Source organism: Notamacropus eugenii, chromosome 2 (assembly GCF_028372415.1).
Source record: "Notamacropus eugenii isolate mMacEug1 chromosome 2, mMacEug1.pri_v2, whole genome shotgun sequence".
Taxonomy (NCBI): Eukaryota; Metazoa; Chordata; class Mammalia; order Diprotodontia; family Macropodidae; genus Notamacropus; species Notamacropus eugenii.
The window spans coordinates 402,488,483-402,503,737 of NC_092873.1; the positions used below are offsets into that span (position 1 = coordinate 402,488,483).

The 15,255-nt window shown below is 37.1% G+C and overlaps 1 protein-coding gene across 3 annotated transcripts in view; it reads left to right on the forward strand.

Annotated features, from left to right (window-relative positions):
* The first annotated feature begins 4,991 nt into the window (after positions 1-4,991).
* Positions 4,992-15,255, forward strand: part of WDR64 (WD repeat domain 64) — a 169,839-nt gene continuing 159,575 nt past the window's right edge. For 2 of the 3 annotated variants that reach the window (XM_072647585.1, XM_072647587.1), the window contains exons 1-2: positions 4,992-5,342; positions 9,382-9,512. In XM_072647585.1, the coding sequence (XP_072503686.1) occupies positions 5,198-5,342; positions 9,382-9,512 (276 nt within the window). In that variant the 5' untranslated portion in view covers positions 4,992-5,197. The remainder of the gene's footprint in view (positions 5,343-9,381; positions 9,513-15,255) is intronic. The other variant, XM_072647586.1, reaches the window with a different exon arrangement.

Here is a 15,255-nt window from a genome sequence, read left to right on the forward strand (position 1 = left end):
GAGACAAGAGTCAGGATTTTATGTAGAGGTGTTTGTGTTGGTAAGGAGAAGGACTCCATCTGAGACCAGACTGAAGGAGGAGATAGCGAAAGGAGACATCTGAATGAATGGAGATGAGGAAGAGGGAGATCTTGGCAAATGGTCTCAATTTTGGGGGTGAAGTTTTGAGAAAAGGTTTTCGGTTGAGATGAGGGAGGGAGTGTTGTAGGAGGCTTGAAAAACAATGAGAACATTTGGAACAGCTGCTACGGAAAGTGGGCTAGTTAGTAAATTTGGGAGGATATAGTGTTTGCCTTACAGCAATGGAGGTCCAGTGGAGATTAGAGACATTAAATTTGTAGTGTACTTGGTAAGTAAATATTAGCAATTTAGATTTCCTCTCTTTTCTGTCATTAGATTAGCTAACAGTTAATCTATTTTATTAGTTTAAAAAAACTTGTAATATTTTGTAGGAAATGTTGATATCATTTATATGTGGTATCTTTAAGCATAATGTAATTGCCTCACTTATCTTTTAATAATGTCTATTTTTACTGTTTCATTGTCAAGCTCATGATTGATATGTTATCAGTTAGGCAGTGTAGTGGATAGAGCCCTAAACCTGGAGTCAGGAACATGATAATAGCTAGCATCTACATTCCAGGGTTCTTATAAAGATAAAATAATATTTATAAAGTAACTTACAAACCTTAAAACACTGTATAAATGATAGCTATCATTATTTATTATCACCCTTACTTTTAAAACATGTACCTGAAACATAATAAATTCTTCTCAAGCTTTGTATTTTAACTCTTTGTGAATTGTTATGCTTTAAGTGTATTTCTTATAAACAAAATGTTTTTAGGCTTTGCTTTACAATCTCTTCTCCATCTTGTGGGTGAGTTCTCTCCATTCATGTTCAATGTTATAATTGTGAATTGTGTATTTCCATCCATCATATCCTTTTATCCTCTCACTTTAAAAAGAAGAATTGGGCAGTGCAATGAGAAAGTAAAGGGATCTGATAAAGACTATTAATCTATAATTGAAATAGTCTGCTCCCAATTCAGGTGTGTTTCTTGTGAATATCATATTATTGGATTCTACCTTCTAATCTATTCTGCTACCTTCATCCCTTTTGTAGATGAATTCATCCTATTCATGTTCACTGTTATTATTATTAATAATATATTTATCTCCATTATGGTCTCTTATTTTTTTCCCTTTCCTTCTCATTGTTCTCCTTATAAAGAAGAAAGAAACGGATAAAGAAATCTGAAGATACTTGTAATCTATAATTGAATAATTTATTCTGTTTTATCTGCACCTTCTCCCTGTACTAAGCCCAAACCCTGATCTTTGTTTCTTATACTTTGTCAGTATTTAATCACCTATTATGAACAACTCTTTGAAATCAAAATGTATTTTCCTTATATCTATTCTCTCTTTGAATGATCAGTGGATTGTTTCTATTTTTACTTTTCCCAGTCATTCTAATAGCTCTGGAGAGTTTTCTTTTGTGATTTCTTGAAATATGTTGTCCAGGCTTTTTTTTGGGGAGGGGGGATTCATGGTTTTTAGGGAGTTTGATGATTTTTATTATAAACTATCTCACCTCGACCTATGCCATCCAAGTCAATTATTTTTGATGGTATATATCTTATATTTTCTTCTTTTATTTTAATCTTTTGATTTTCTTATATTTATTTTCTCATAAAATCATTGAGTTCTACTTTACTCCATTTTAATTTTCAGGAAGACTGCAACTTGCGTAAGGTTTTCTGCCTTCTGCTCTGTGATTTTTATTCACCTTCATAATTTTATTGTTTTAATCTCTTCCTCGATTTTTTCCCATTACTTTTGGAGTCCCTGTGGCTAAGACATTTTTCCTCCTGAGACTGTGTTTACTGTGGAATTAGTCTATTCTTCTGTGTTTGCAACTTGGCCATCTATTGACCTTTAGTATTTCTTTGTCCATTGTTTTTTTCTATTTACATACGTCTCTGGACTCAATTTTTCCGACACTTAACTTCTCTAGGCATCAGCCTCCTCATCTATAACACGAGAAGATTGAATTCAATGATCACTAAAGTCCTTTGTGACTCTGAATCTATGGTAAATGATTATTTGGCAGAACCAGACTCTATCCTCTATTTCCATACTTTTGGATGCTGTCGTAAGACTCTGTTTAGTCCTAACCTTTATGTCTTGTGCTCCTGCTTCTTACTTCCAAATTTTTCTGTGTTACTGCATCGAGAAGATTGGAAGGCTTAAGTGTCAGAATTCTGTTGTCCTGCTAAGGACTCCACATTTTCCTGTCTCACCTCACCCCTCCCTTCTATGCTACCTATTAAAGAGGGGCAGCTAGGTGGTGCAGTAGAAAGAGCACCAGTGCAGGAGGCAGGAGGACCTGAGTTCAAATCTCACCTCAGATACTTGACATTCACTAGCTGTATGACCTTGGGCAAGTCACTTAACCCAATTGCCTCATCCTGGGTCATCTCCAGTCATCCTGATGAATATCTGGTCACTGGATTCAGATGGCTCTGGAGGAGAAGTGAGGCTGGTGACCTGCACAGCCCTCCCTCACTCAAAACAAAGTCAAGTGCAAGTCATGTCATTATTTCTTTGATGGCATGGTCTTTGATAACAAAGGATGAACACACACCCATTAAAGGGATAGGTGGTCTTCTGGGCCCCTGTAGCATTCCAACGTAGGGCATTATGGTTTATGACCACTTATCTCTGAAAATTTCTGACCCCACTAGTAAGGACACTGTAGTTTTCTGACCCATGTGGTCAGAATATTGCAATGAGGCTTTAGGACTATAGGGCAACTAAGTTCAGGCTGATTTCCTTGGTAGGACCCCTCTTCCACACCTGCCTATTTAGGCTATCTTTTTCTGTAGGCTGAGCTGTAATGAAGGATGCTACCATTATTTCTCTTTGGATTTCTTCATTATTTGATCTGGTTCCTTTTAAAAATATTTGCTAGAATATATGTGAGAGGTCTGGGATGCTCTATAACCATTGCCATCTTAATTGGAAGTCTATTTGTGCATCATCCAAAACATGAAGGACTAAACTGATGGGAGAGATTGCACTACCAAGAGTAAATGTAATATTTTACCACTGTTATACTGCAGACATTAGTCACTAAAAATGTGTCCCTTAGAGTTGTGGAAGTGAAGTTATAAAGTGGAATTGCAGAGAATTTCACTGGAACATCCATACTGAGCTAAAATGATAGGATCATAGATTTAAAACTGGAAGGGACCTTAGAGATAATTTATCCTAACCTTCTTATTTTACAAATGAGAAAACTGAAACCCAGGGAAGTTAAAGAGACTTACTCAAGGTCACACAGTAACCTTAGAGGGGAAATCTGAACGCAGGTCTTCTTGTTTCAGAGCCTCTGATCATGTCACTGATAATAGATGTTTTCTTACTTCTACAAACTTCTGTTCTCATTAGAGGTGGGCAGATGTGTACAAGTGCAATGAAAATATGAATTTTAAATGGAACTGGAGGTGTCTGGAAATGCCACATGTAATTCACCAATGAGCTTCAGATACTTCTGGATGTTGAATTTTTTGGTCACAGGTAAATAACAAAGCAATAGGTAAAATCTACTTCATAAGGACATACGAATTACAAAGCAGGTAAGTGAGGGCTGAAATACTATTTGTTGTTCAGTCATGTCTGACTCTTCATGACCCCATTTGGAGTTTTCTTGGCAAAGATACTGAAGTGATTTGTCATTTTCTTCTCCAGCTCATCTTAGAGATGAGGAAACATAGGCAAACAGAGTTAAGTGACTTGTCCAGGGTCACACAGCCCAGTGTCTCCAGCTAGATTTGAACTCAGAAAGATGAATCTTTCTGACTCCACCAGGACTCTATCCACTTGGACATATAGCTACCCAAAAATATATTACAGAGTCATTTCTAGGAAGAACTGAAGGTCAGCAGCCTTGGTTAAGAAACATGGGATTGTTTCAGGAAGAGTCAGTCATCTTTTCTGAGTGAGGTGCACAAAAGCATCTTCTCATAGTAGAAGACCTTGAAAATTTCTCTACCTTCCACTGGCTTGCTTTTTCAATTTAAAATAAAGACAATGAGAAGTAGAAAAAGCAGAGTGGCATATGCATAAAGAACTGGCCTTAGAATTAGGAAGACCTGGTTTTAAGGTCTTCCTGAGTTCAGGAATGGCTACGTGACAGAGCAAGTCACTTAACTTCATGTCCCCTCCTCACTCTCACCCCACCCAAGTTACCTAACTTTACCCCAGGCAACTCTTTAAGACTTAAGTCTCAGAGCAGGTGCTGATCTGCAGTGGTAGACTGAGCACCTGACAAAATCACAGGTTTGCTTAAAAAATAAATAAAGGAAGATCAGATCTTTACATTTCTAAGAATCACAATGCCAACTGAGAGAAGAGTCCTTAGAGTTTATCTAGTCCAGCTCCTGATTTGTACAGATGTGGAAGCCGAGGCCCAGAGTAGCGAAGTCACATAGAGAATTAGCGGACCCTGAATGTATCTGAATTTGATTCCTCTGATTCCAAATGAAACATTATTTCCACTGCTCTGTGTTACTTCTTACTTGCAGGATGAACCGCTACTTAAAATTCGATTTTATTGTCAGCAAATAGTCTACAACTCAATTTATTCCATCTAGTGCAGCTCCAAGAGAAAGCAACAAGCATACTTTCCATAGTAACTTGAAGTATGAAGAAGAACGGAAGGTCAGGAGGCTATGACAGGAAAGGAAAAACATATGTATAATGTCTGAATTCACAATGTTTAAGTGTATTCCCTTACCCACTCTTTACTTAATATCCATCCCCTCCCACTCAATACATATACATAAGAAAAGAAATCTCAGTTATGTCCTTGTTGTGTTAAATGAAGAAACCAGCACACATTATGATGTAATGGGGACCTTATGAAGAGTATTGAGGGAACATTATGAGGTCAGGGCTTTCCCTGAAGGTATAGTCAGGATGTGCGGCTTGTTAATCCAAAGTCATCTTTCCTGCTAACATCCTAGCAGCACATCTTGTTCCCACTCTACAGCATGGGATTTTAAGATCAAAGGAATGAACATCGGAACAAAATCTGAGACTCTGGGGGGACACTATTACAACGGGAAGGATTTTCAGGTCATCAGATTAGTGTCATCATTTCCATCCAGAAATATACTCCTATGTCCCCATGGAGAGCTCTGAAGACAAGCAGTCCAGCATTACAAATGAATTTAACAATTTCACAGATGCCTTGCATAAATTTAGGACATTAGTGGAAACAACAACGATCCAGAAAAAAGAAGAAAGGCTAGGCTTATATGTCAAAAATGAAGGTAAGCTCAGAAATATTGAGAACTCCCCCAAAATTCAAAATATCAGGCTGACTGAGTTATGTAGAATTTAGGGCCAATGAGATTCCCAGTGGTCTGCTATATGTCAATGTTTGAAGCTACTTCTTTTTAAATTCTTCTATGGGAAAAAATCAGAAATGGGTGATATAGTTTTCGCTCAAGTTCATATTATTCTTTTCTGAGGTTAGAGTTAATGGCGAAAGAATATGGTCAATATAATCGCAGACTTGTCACTCATCACCTTTCCTTTCACAAATTGTCTCCTATCTGTAAGTAGTGAACTAAGTACAACTTAAACCAATTTTTGATGGCCACTTGAAATCTATATCTTCAGCTTTAATGCATTGTGAAGCTAGGTGGCCCAATGGATAGAGTGATGGGCCTGGAATAAGGAAGACTCATCTCCCTAAGTTCAAATTCAGCCTTAGACAGTTGTTAGCTGTGTGACCTTGGGCAAGTTACTTAGCCTCTGCTTGCCTCAATTCCTCATCTGCAAAATCCTAGAGAGGGAAATGGCAAACCACTCCAATGTGGCTGCCAAGAAAACACCAAAAATAGGGTCAGGAAGAATTTGGGTACAACTGATGAAACCTGACAACAGAAATTTCTGCTTTATATGAGGCCTAACTTTTGCAAGCTTTTCTCTGGTAATACTTAGGTATGTGTACCTTACATGAAGCATAATGGTTATCAGAGATAGAATGCTAAATTTGTAGTCAACAAGGATTGGGGTCAAATTCCTTCAGTGACACTAACTGTGGGATCACAGGCTAATTCATTACCTTCCTCAGCTTATTTATTTGAAAATGAGGATGATATCTGTAGTGCCTAATTCACATAGTTGTTGTGATGACTGAATTAGAATGATGTGTGTGTAAAATGCTTTGCAAACTTTAAAGAGCCATGTAAGTATCAATTACTGTTGTATTCTGAATGGATTCCTTGAAAAATGGGAGTTCAGGAGGGTAAATTGTCTAGGTACCAATAAGATGAAATGCAAAAGGGATAAATGTAAGGTCTTGCACTTGGGTACCAAAAATCAATTTCATTACATATTGTTTGCAGGAGGCATGGAGAGGAAGAAGCTGTTTTGACTTAAAAAAAAAAGTCTAGAATGACAGCTCAGTATGTTCCAGCAGTGTGATAGGAAAACCAAAAAAGAAAATTCAGTTGGGGGAGTGAGGGGGCTGTTGATATAATAAGAGAGACGTAGATTCCTGGAATAAGGAGATAATAATTTCACTCTTCTTATCAAGTTTCACCTGAAATATTGTGCTCAGTTCTGGGCATCATGGTTAAAAAGGGTATTGATAAATTGAGGGTATCCAGGGGAGGACATGTAGGACTGTGAGGGTGAGTATGTGGCACGTTAGGTGAAGGGCTTTCAGGTTCTCTGTAAGAGGGTCTGCTGAAGAAATTAAGGATATTTAACCTGGAGAAGAGAATACTTGATATACAAGGAAGACTTATGCACAAAACTACTGGCAGCATTGTGAGATCAAAGGTAGTCGTGACAAATGCAGAAATTAAAAGAGAGTAGTGGAAATATTGCTGGGTGAGAAATAACCAATTAACATCTAAGGGCTGGCATGTCTGACTACAGTGTGTTGCACCTCTGTGGGGATATTTTGGCTGTTATTGTAGCTGCCTACCAATAAAAAATCCTCGTCTCCAAATTGGGTTGACACCTAACATAGAGGACAAATAGCTTAATAGAAAGATTATGTTTGGCTATTTGCACAACATATTGTGTGACCTCTGGGCCTCAGTTTTCCTCATCTGTTAAAATGAGGGTGTTGAACAAATGTGATGATTCTGTAACACTGTTTCAGAAGATTGAAAGTCACATTACAAATTTCTTATGTCTATAGTTTTATAAACTCTTTGAAAAGAAATGGGACACTGGTTAGTAATTAACTTGGTTGAGGAAAGATTGAGTCTTGCTAAATTAATCTCTTGCTATGACAAAATGACAGAAATTGAAAGACTTAGGGGAAATGATAAATGTAACATTCATTGACTTTATCCAGGTTCCTGAATCTATGTGCAGTTTACTCATCAATAAACTTCCAAATGTATAACCACAATTGAGCAATAACTGATAAATATATGTGTGTGTGTGTGTGTGTGTGTGTGTGTGTGTGTGTGTATCATTGTAAAATTTATAAAAGGCTTTACCTAGGTTATTTCATTTCGGTCTTACAAAAAGTTCGGTGAGGTGTAGGTACTGCAGATAGCAGTAGTATTATTAATTATTATGATCATTCTCATTTTCACAGTAAGCTTCAGGGAAGTCAAGTGACTTTTATCCTATATAAAATGGATGAAATAATTATAGATGAAGTAAGTGTCAGAGTCAGGAATTAGACCCATGTCTTCCTGACTCCCAAGTCCAGTGCTCTACCCCCTATATCAGGCTGACTCTAGAAAAGTAATTTTTTTAAAAGTAGTAATGCAAAAATATTTAATACATATTGTTTCAGGTTATAAGAGTTATGTTTGATTATCTTTGGATTCATATTTGGATTTAGAGACCCCTTTCAAGACTTCAGGGATGCACTGAGGTCTATGGCATATGGGTTATGGATCTCTGGTCTACATCATTCTATGAACCTACAATCTAGTAATTCTGTTATCCAAAAGACAAAGAGGTTGCCTTGGATGATTTTATCTCAATGAGCCCATGCTTACTAATACTAATTAGTAATCTCCTTATAAATGCTTAAAACTCAATCCTTTAATAATTGGTTCTAAATGTTAACAGCCAAGATAACACTTGGAAAGTAATTTTTAAAAATGAATTAGTCTGAGGTTACTCATAAGTTGTCTGCAAAGGTTAGTCTTGGATTCAATACTTTTTAGTCTTCTTGTCAATGACTCAAAACAGTACCCTAAAAATCACCCCAGATATATTTTTAAAAAAACCTCATCCTTATTTGTATCAACAAGCTTTTGGTAAGCATGAAATATAAGCACCTCTCATTGTACTAGGTTTGTTTATTGACCTGGTTTGTTCTATTATGCATACAACAGTGAGGTGGTACTATGCCTGGAGTCAAGAGGAAAACAGGGTTCAAATATGGCCTCAGATGCTCACTAGCTGTGTGACCCTGGGCAAGTCACTTAACCCTATTTACCTCACTTTCCTCATCTGTAAAATGATATGGAGAAGGAATGGCAAGCCACTCCAGGGTCTTTGCCAAGAAAACCTCAAATGGGATCACAAGGAGTAAAACATGACTCAATTGACTCAACAGCAAAAAAAAAAAAAAAAAAATCTGTTAGAGTTTTGTAAATCCATGTCTGACCCCTTCTTTCAGTTAACAATAAATGGAGCTCAGACTAATAGACTAAGTTTTGCAGCAGAGAGTTCCAAGCTGTAATAGCACATCTTGTGTGGTTATAAGATATAAAAGTAATTTGTCCTAATAAAGAAATATTTCTAAATGAATCCTTATAGACCACTATAGCAGGTAGTCTTACCAATAGGTCAGATCATTCATATAAAAATGGAGATAAATCAAATCTGGTGTTTCCTTTCGGGGAGTCATGCTGGGGGAAAAATTCTTCCTATTTAGTTGAGAAAGGAGCTATGGTGAGGATGCTAGGACATTTAATTGGAATATTTTCTACCCTACTTTGAAATATTCTAACTCAATACCTAGTCAGATCCAAAAGGAAAGAATTTTTTAAACCAGAATGATCTGCTTCTTACAAAATGAAATAAAATACTAAGATGTTCAGAGTGGTACATGTTGAAATAAACAATGTGGTATACAGTAGATACAGGACTGATGTAAGAGTTAGAAAGGCCTTGTTTGAAATTCCACTTCTGATCCATTATTTGGTTTGTGGCCCTGCGCAAGTCATTTAAGTTCTCTGAGTCTCATTTTCCTCATTTATAAATAAGACAATTCAACTCAGTGGCTCTTAATGTTCTTTCTAACTAATTCTATGATCTAAAACAATAGGGTCTTCAGCATTTGGTAACACTGTACCTGTAATTCTTTGTTTCGATCAGACACTATTGATTATGAAAAGTTCTATGAGTCAGTATTGGAACTATTTGGTCCAGAAATAAAGAGCCAAGATGTGAAAAGCTTTTACAGGAAACTCAGCAACAATCCGGATGCACCGGTGGACTGGTGCGAGGTAGGAATTTTTGATATCTATTCTGTGAAATCTCAAAGTCATCTTCTTCAGTAGGGGACTGCAGATTGATTACACATTAAGCAATGTCAACATGCATGCTATTTGCCAGGTACTATCCTAAGTCCTGGAAATTCAAAGAAATGCAAAAACATGGTCCTTGCCCTCAAGGACCTCATATTCTAATGGAGAAAACTCTATATTTACATGCAAGATATATACTGAGTAAACAGAAGGTAATCTCAGAGGAAACGTACCACAATGTGAAGTGAATAGGGACATTATTACAGCTCTGAAATTTTCAGACAGAGTTATTGTTTTATTTTCATTGATAATAAATACATTGTTAATATAGATCAAAGTGATTATTACAGAGAATGGACCCACAAAATTAGTCAATCCAATATTTTCTTGTCAGTAATTACACATCAGCCACTTCTCCCTTTATTATACCAAGGAAACAAACATTCCTTGAGCACAAGGGAGAGGGGATCCTTAGACAATCTTTTTGATCCTTCAGAACAGTAGTCCTTAAGCTGTCATCCATAGAAGGTCGCTTCCTAAGAAGTCACTTCCTGTGGAGTCTGGGAGTAGGTAAGAGAGAATCTCCTTTGATCCCTTCATAAACTCATAGTTGGTAGAGTCTCAGTTGGTCCTAGTTGGTAGAGAACTGACCTACTAACTGGGTGACCCTGGGTAATCATCACCATAAATTGCAATGGTTGCAAGTCTGCATGGATAGAAAGAGTTCATCAAAAATTCCATACTCCAATGAAATCACAGGTTTGGTTAAAAATAAAAATAAAATTAGTAGTAAATTCACAGAATTGCTGTCATTAGATTTAAGCATTTTCTAATCTAGAGTTAGAAAATTGGGGTCATTGTGTTGGAGAAAAAACTCCATCTTTTTGCACTTTTTGTGTTTTCATCTCCAACTTGACTCTGAGATCAAGCTGATAAACATTGGTGGTATTTTGCTTTTACGACATTTTTTTTTTGGCTTAGTAGTTAATTTTGAGGTTTTACACCTTTCCTGCTTTGCTTTCCAGTAGTGTCAGCTCCTTGAGGGCAGGTTGCTGTTTTTTGTTTTTGTCTTTGTGTAATTAGCATGTAGCGTGGTGGTTGCACACGGCAAGCACTTAATAAATGACTGTTGGAATATATGTGGCCTTTAGCAAGGCCACGAGACTCTCTAACAAAGCTTTAACAAGATTCTAGGAGGTATCAAAAAGTCACTCCACTGGGTGGTCATTCCAGTATAGACATTTCTTTATACATAAAAGCATTCATGACCTAGTTCAAGGACAACTTCATCTTTATTAAACTATTGCAATATCCTCCTAATAGGTTTCTTTATATTCAGTCTCTCCCTTTTCCAATCCATTCTACATACATACAGCTGCCAAACTGATATTCCTCAAGTAAAGGTTTGACTCCATCACTTCCTTTAATTGGTTGGTGGTTGTTCTTTGTTCTTGAAGAGACCAAAATGACATTACTATGCTAGAGTCAAGTTTCAATGCGTCTGACCGTGGCAGATCAGAACAATATGAGCTCAGAATGCTTCAGCGCAGGTCAGGCACAAATATTCCATTGAACATTTGGGGTGGATTCTCTAAATTTGCACATCCTGTGTTTCCTTTGAGTTGTTTCAATTCTGCTTTGCTCATAGAGCACAGCACCTTCTCTGATGTGGGCATGCCATGCTAAGCAGTCCTGTGCCAGGATCACATAATCAAATCCAAAGTTCTTAAGGGAGACCCTGAGAGAGTCCTTGTATTGCTTCTTCTGACCACCATGTGAAAACTTGCCCTGTGTGAGTTCTTTATAAAATGTCTTTTAGGCAAGCGAATGTTTTGCATTCAGACAACAGTGGTCAACCCATCAGGGCTGTATTCTCTAAAGTAGAGTTTGAATGCTTGGCAGTTTAGTTTGAGTAAGGACATCAGTTATGGTACCTTATCATCCTGTAAGGTGATCTTCAGAATCTTCCTAAGACAATTCAAATGGAATTCAGTTTCCTGGCATGGCACTGGTAGACTGTCCATGTTCCACAGGTATACAACAATGAGGTCAGCACAACAGCTCTGTAGACCTTCAGTTTGACAGTCAGTCTAATACCTTTTCTCTCCCACACTTTCCTTTGGAGCTTCCCAAACACTGAGCTGGCTCTGGCATTAATAACTCCCTATTGCCTTTAGGGTAAAATATAAGCTCCTATTTTGGGCATTTAAAACCCTTTATAATCTGTCTTCAACCACAGGAGTAAGAGGATTGAGTGTAGAGTCAGAAAATGTGGGTTCAAAGACTGCTTCTGATACCTCTTATACCTATGCACCCTTAGGCTAGTCATTTAACTTTCTGCAACCTCAGTTTCCTCAGATATAAAATAAAAGTGTTGGATTAGAAGATTTCTAAGGCCATTTCCAGCTCTAAAATCTATCTTTTCTGGCTGTTTATATATTACCACCCTATTCCATCCTCATTAGTCTACTTGCTGTATCTCCCATACATGACATTTCATCTTAGGCACACTACAGTCCATCCAGACTGGCCTTTTCTTTTTTCCATTTCCCACCTTGTATCTTTGCATCTGCTGTTTGTCCCTCATGCCAGAATTCTCTCCTCATCACAGTCTCTAAGACTAGCTAAATCCCTTCAAGATTCAGTTCAAATTCCACCTCCTAAAACAGGACTTTACTGATTCTCCCACCCTTCAGTGTTTTCTCCATAGTAATTCCTTTGTATTTAATTTGGCCTGTACTTTGTGTTCTCTGTTCATGTTGTGTCTCCCTAGTTCAGCTGCCTTCCCTAGTAGAAGGTCAGCTTCTTGAGGTCAAGAACTGTTTCAATTTTGTCTTTGTATCTTCCAACCTACCTAGCATAGTGCCTGGCACATAGTATGTCCTCAATAAACCCTTGTTGAATTGAATATAACTAGTTGCTGACTTTATTCATCATATATCTAGTGATGGTAATGCCTGAATATCTCTTAGTAGTATCCCTAAACTCATTTATTCTCACTTTCAAATAGTAGTTTTTTTTTTCTTTTTAATGTAAGTTTTCTCATTTAAGCCCATTCCCTTTGGTTCTGTCCTTTGAACTTGGAGTCAGGAAGATCTATATTTGAATTCTATCTCAGACACTTGCTAACTGTGTGACTAAGTCACTTTATGTCTTAGTACCTCAGTCTCCTTATCTGTAAAATGGAGATAATAGCATCTCCCTAAAGAAATTTAAAAAAAAAAGAGAAAGGTACAAATCTTCAATTTTCACTATTAATTCTGAGAAAAAAGAAAAGGAGGAGGGTAAGTTTAGGAGGAAAGGAAGGAGAGGCAGAAAAATCTCAAGGTTCAAGAAATAGGTCTAGAAGACTAACTGGCCAAGAACTCTTCTTGTCAATTTACACAGTTCAAGATGCCAAGATTCCTCATGGTAAAGGATATTATATGAATAAAATATAAATAAAAAAGTTTGATAACCAATATTCCAAGTGAACATCAAGACTAAAAACATTGTCATATAATTGCTAGTTATTGTATAGACCAGTGGCCAGAATGATCCTTTACAGAGATGACAGTTCAACAATCGTGTCAGGGCCTTATGAATGCTAATTAGTTAACTTTGAAGGGCGAAACAGGAGGTTAGAAATTAGGAGAGCTACATTATGTTGAAGGAATATGCATCTATGGTATTTAGGGTAAAATTCCACATTTGAAAAGTAATAGCACTAACCTAGAATCCTGGAGATCTATGTGTACTATGAGTAAGTAGCTAAGACTTCTGTTTCCTACAATGTTGCGACAGATGACTCACTGGACTTCATATATGTGTTATTACACTATGCCAGGATGATTCACCTGACTCATTAAATCAGATGGTCTTAAGAAGGAACTCAATCCTGTAAGAAGAATGCTAAGAGAGATGAGGAAGAAGAGTGGTTGTAGTTTTTTATAATTGGTCTTCCAGGTGAATTATTATCCTCCCAAAGACAAAAGCCATGTGATACAGCTGAAAGAGCTTTGGTGCAAGAAGAGATCTGGGTTGGAATCCCAATGCTACCATTCCCTACTTTGGATAAATCTATTTCTTCACCTCTCTGATTTCCTCATTGGCATATTAAGGAGGTTGGGCTAGAGACCTAGGAAGGAAGGTCACTTCCAACCCTAAATTTCAAAATAAATTATTTGATTATGTCAGCTCCAGATTAGATTCTCGAAATAAGATAAAATTGGAATCTAATGCTGCCTTCTTGTTCTAAATCTAACCTTATTCATGACCTTATTCCTGATGCTGATTCTAACCTACAGCTTTCAGCTGGAGAAAAGGGTGCCAAAAGGTTTTCCTTTTCCTTAATCCTGACATTTGATCATGCCACCATGGTGATCCACTACTTCAGCCTAGCCTTTAAGATGCAATTGAGAAACCATCTTTTGCATGAAGCCTTTCCTGAGCTCTCCTTGTCTTTCTTTCCCCAACTATCTTGTATCTTACTACTGTGTGTGTATGAATGTATTTATTAACTTCATTTTTGTTCTGCTGGGTATATTTTATATTTACTTGTTGTCCCTACCATTCCATTAGATTGTAAACTCCTTTCGAATAGGGGTTGTTTCATTCTTTGTACTTGTATCTCTAGGTCCCAGCACCATAATAAATAGTAAATACTTGGTGATTGATTGGTTGAAGATAATAGGAAAAGGGAGGCAATTGTAGGAGGGAAAGGTGGAAAAGGTTAAGATACCAAAATTTGTATCCACCAACAGGTGGAAGAGCAGGATTAACATAGCCTGGAAAACCCAGAGTGCCTTTCTCTCATTCCTCCTCCACCCCTTTGTAGAACTTCTTTGATTGAACACAAAGTCAAAGTGTCAGTAAATAAAGTTTGATTTTCTTCATAGTATTAGGTCAGAGTTTCCCAGAATATTCCCCAGAGATCATGTCCAGATTTGAATAATGGAAAACAGACTTTTAAGTACCAATAAGAAACAATAGTGCTTCTCTGGAAACAGAAAGGTAACCTAGACTGTGGTATAACTGATTTGTTCATGTTACTGATCTTTAATCAATTCACCCATCAAAAAACATTTAGTAAAGGACTTACTATGATGACTCAGGTCCAAAGGTCTGTGATCCCACAAATGTGAGTACTCAGTCAATTATTAAGTACCTATTATGTTCCAGGCTCTGTGATAACCTCTGGGAGATACAAAAAGGGCAAAAAGTCCCTGCCTTCAAGGAGTTTACAGTCATATGGAGATAAAATCCTCCCACCAATGTAGATTAAAACCCTTTTAGATTTACTGTAGTCAACACCAAAAGAACATTTGGCAGCCTGGCTTCTTGATCCTTAACAAGTCTGTCCCTGGAAGACTTTTCACTAGACCGGAGCTTAATACCTTCCTAGCTTTGTAGAAAGCTCTACCAGAGCTTGTACTCCATTGGAATAGTCTTTGAGCGAGTACCAAGAGTCAATGCTTTGAGATATTCAGAGTATAGCTTTATAGGCAGTAAACATGTTGAAGAGGGAGTTCTAGACTGAACACTATTTGAAATCAGCATGCCAGTAACACCTGTTCAAAAGCTTAATCTTTGTTACACAGGCAAATTAAAGAATCTCAATTTATTTCACTGTAAAATGGAAATAATAATTACAATATCTATTTTTCAAGGTTGCCATTAGGAAAGTGCTATTCCATAAACCTTGTAAGCACTACAAAATTATTTTCATTTTCTCTAGTGAATA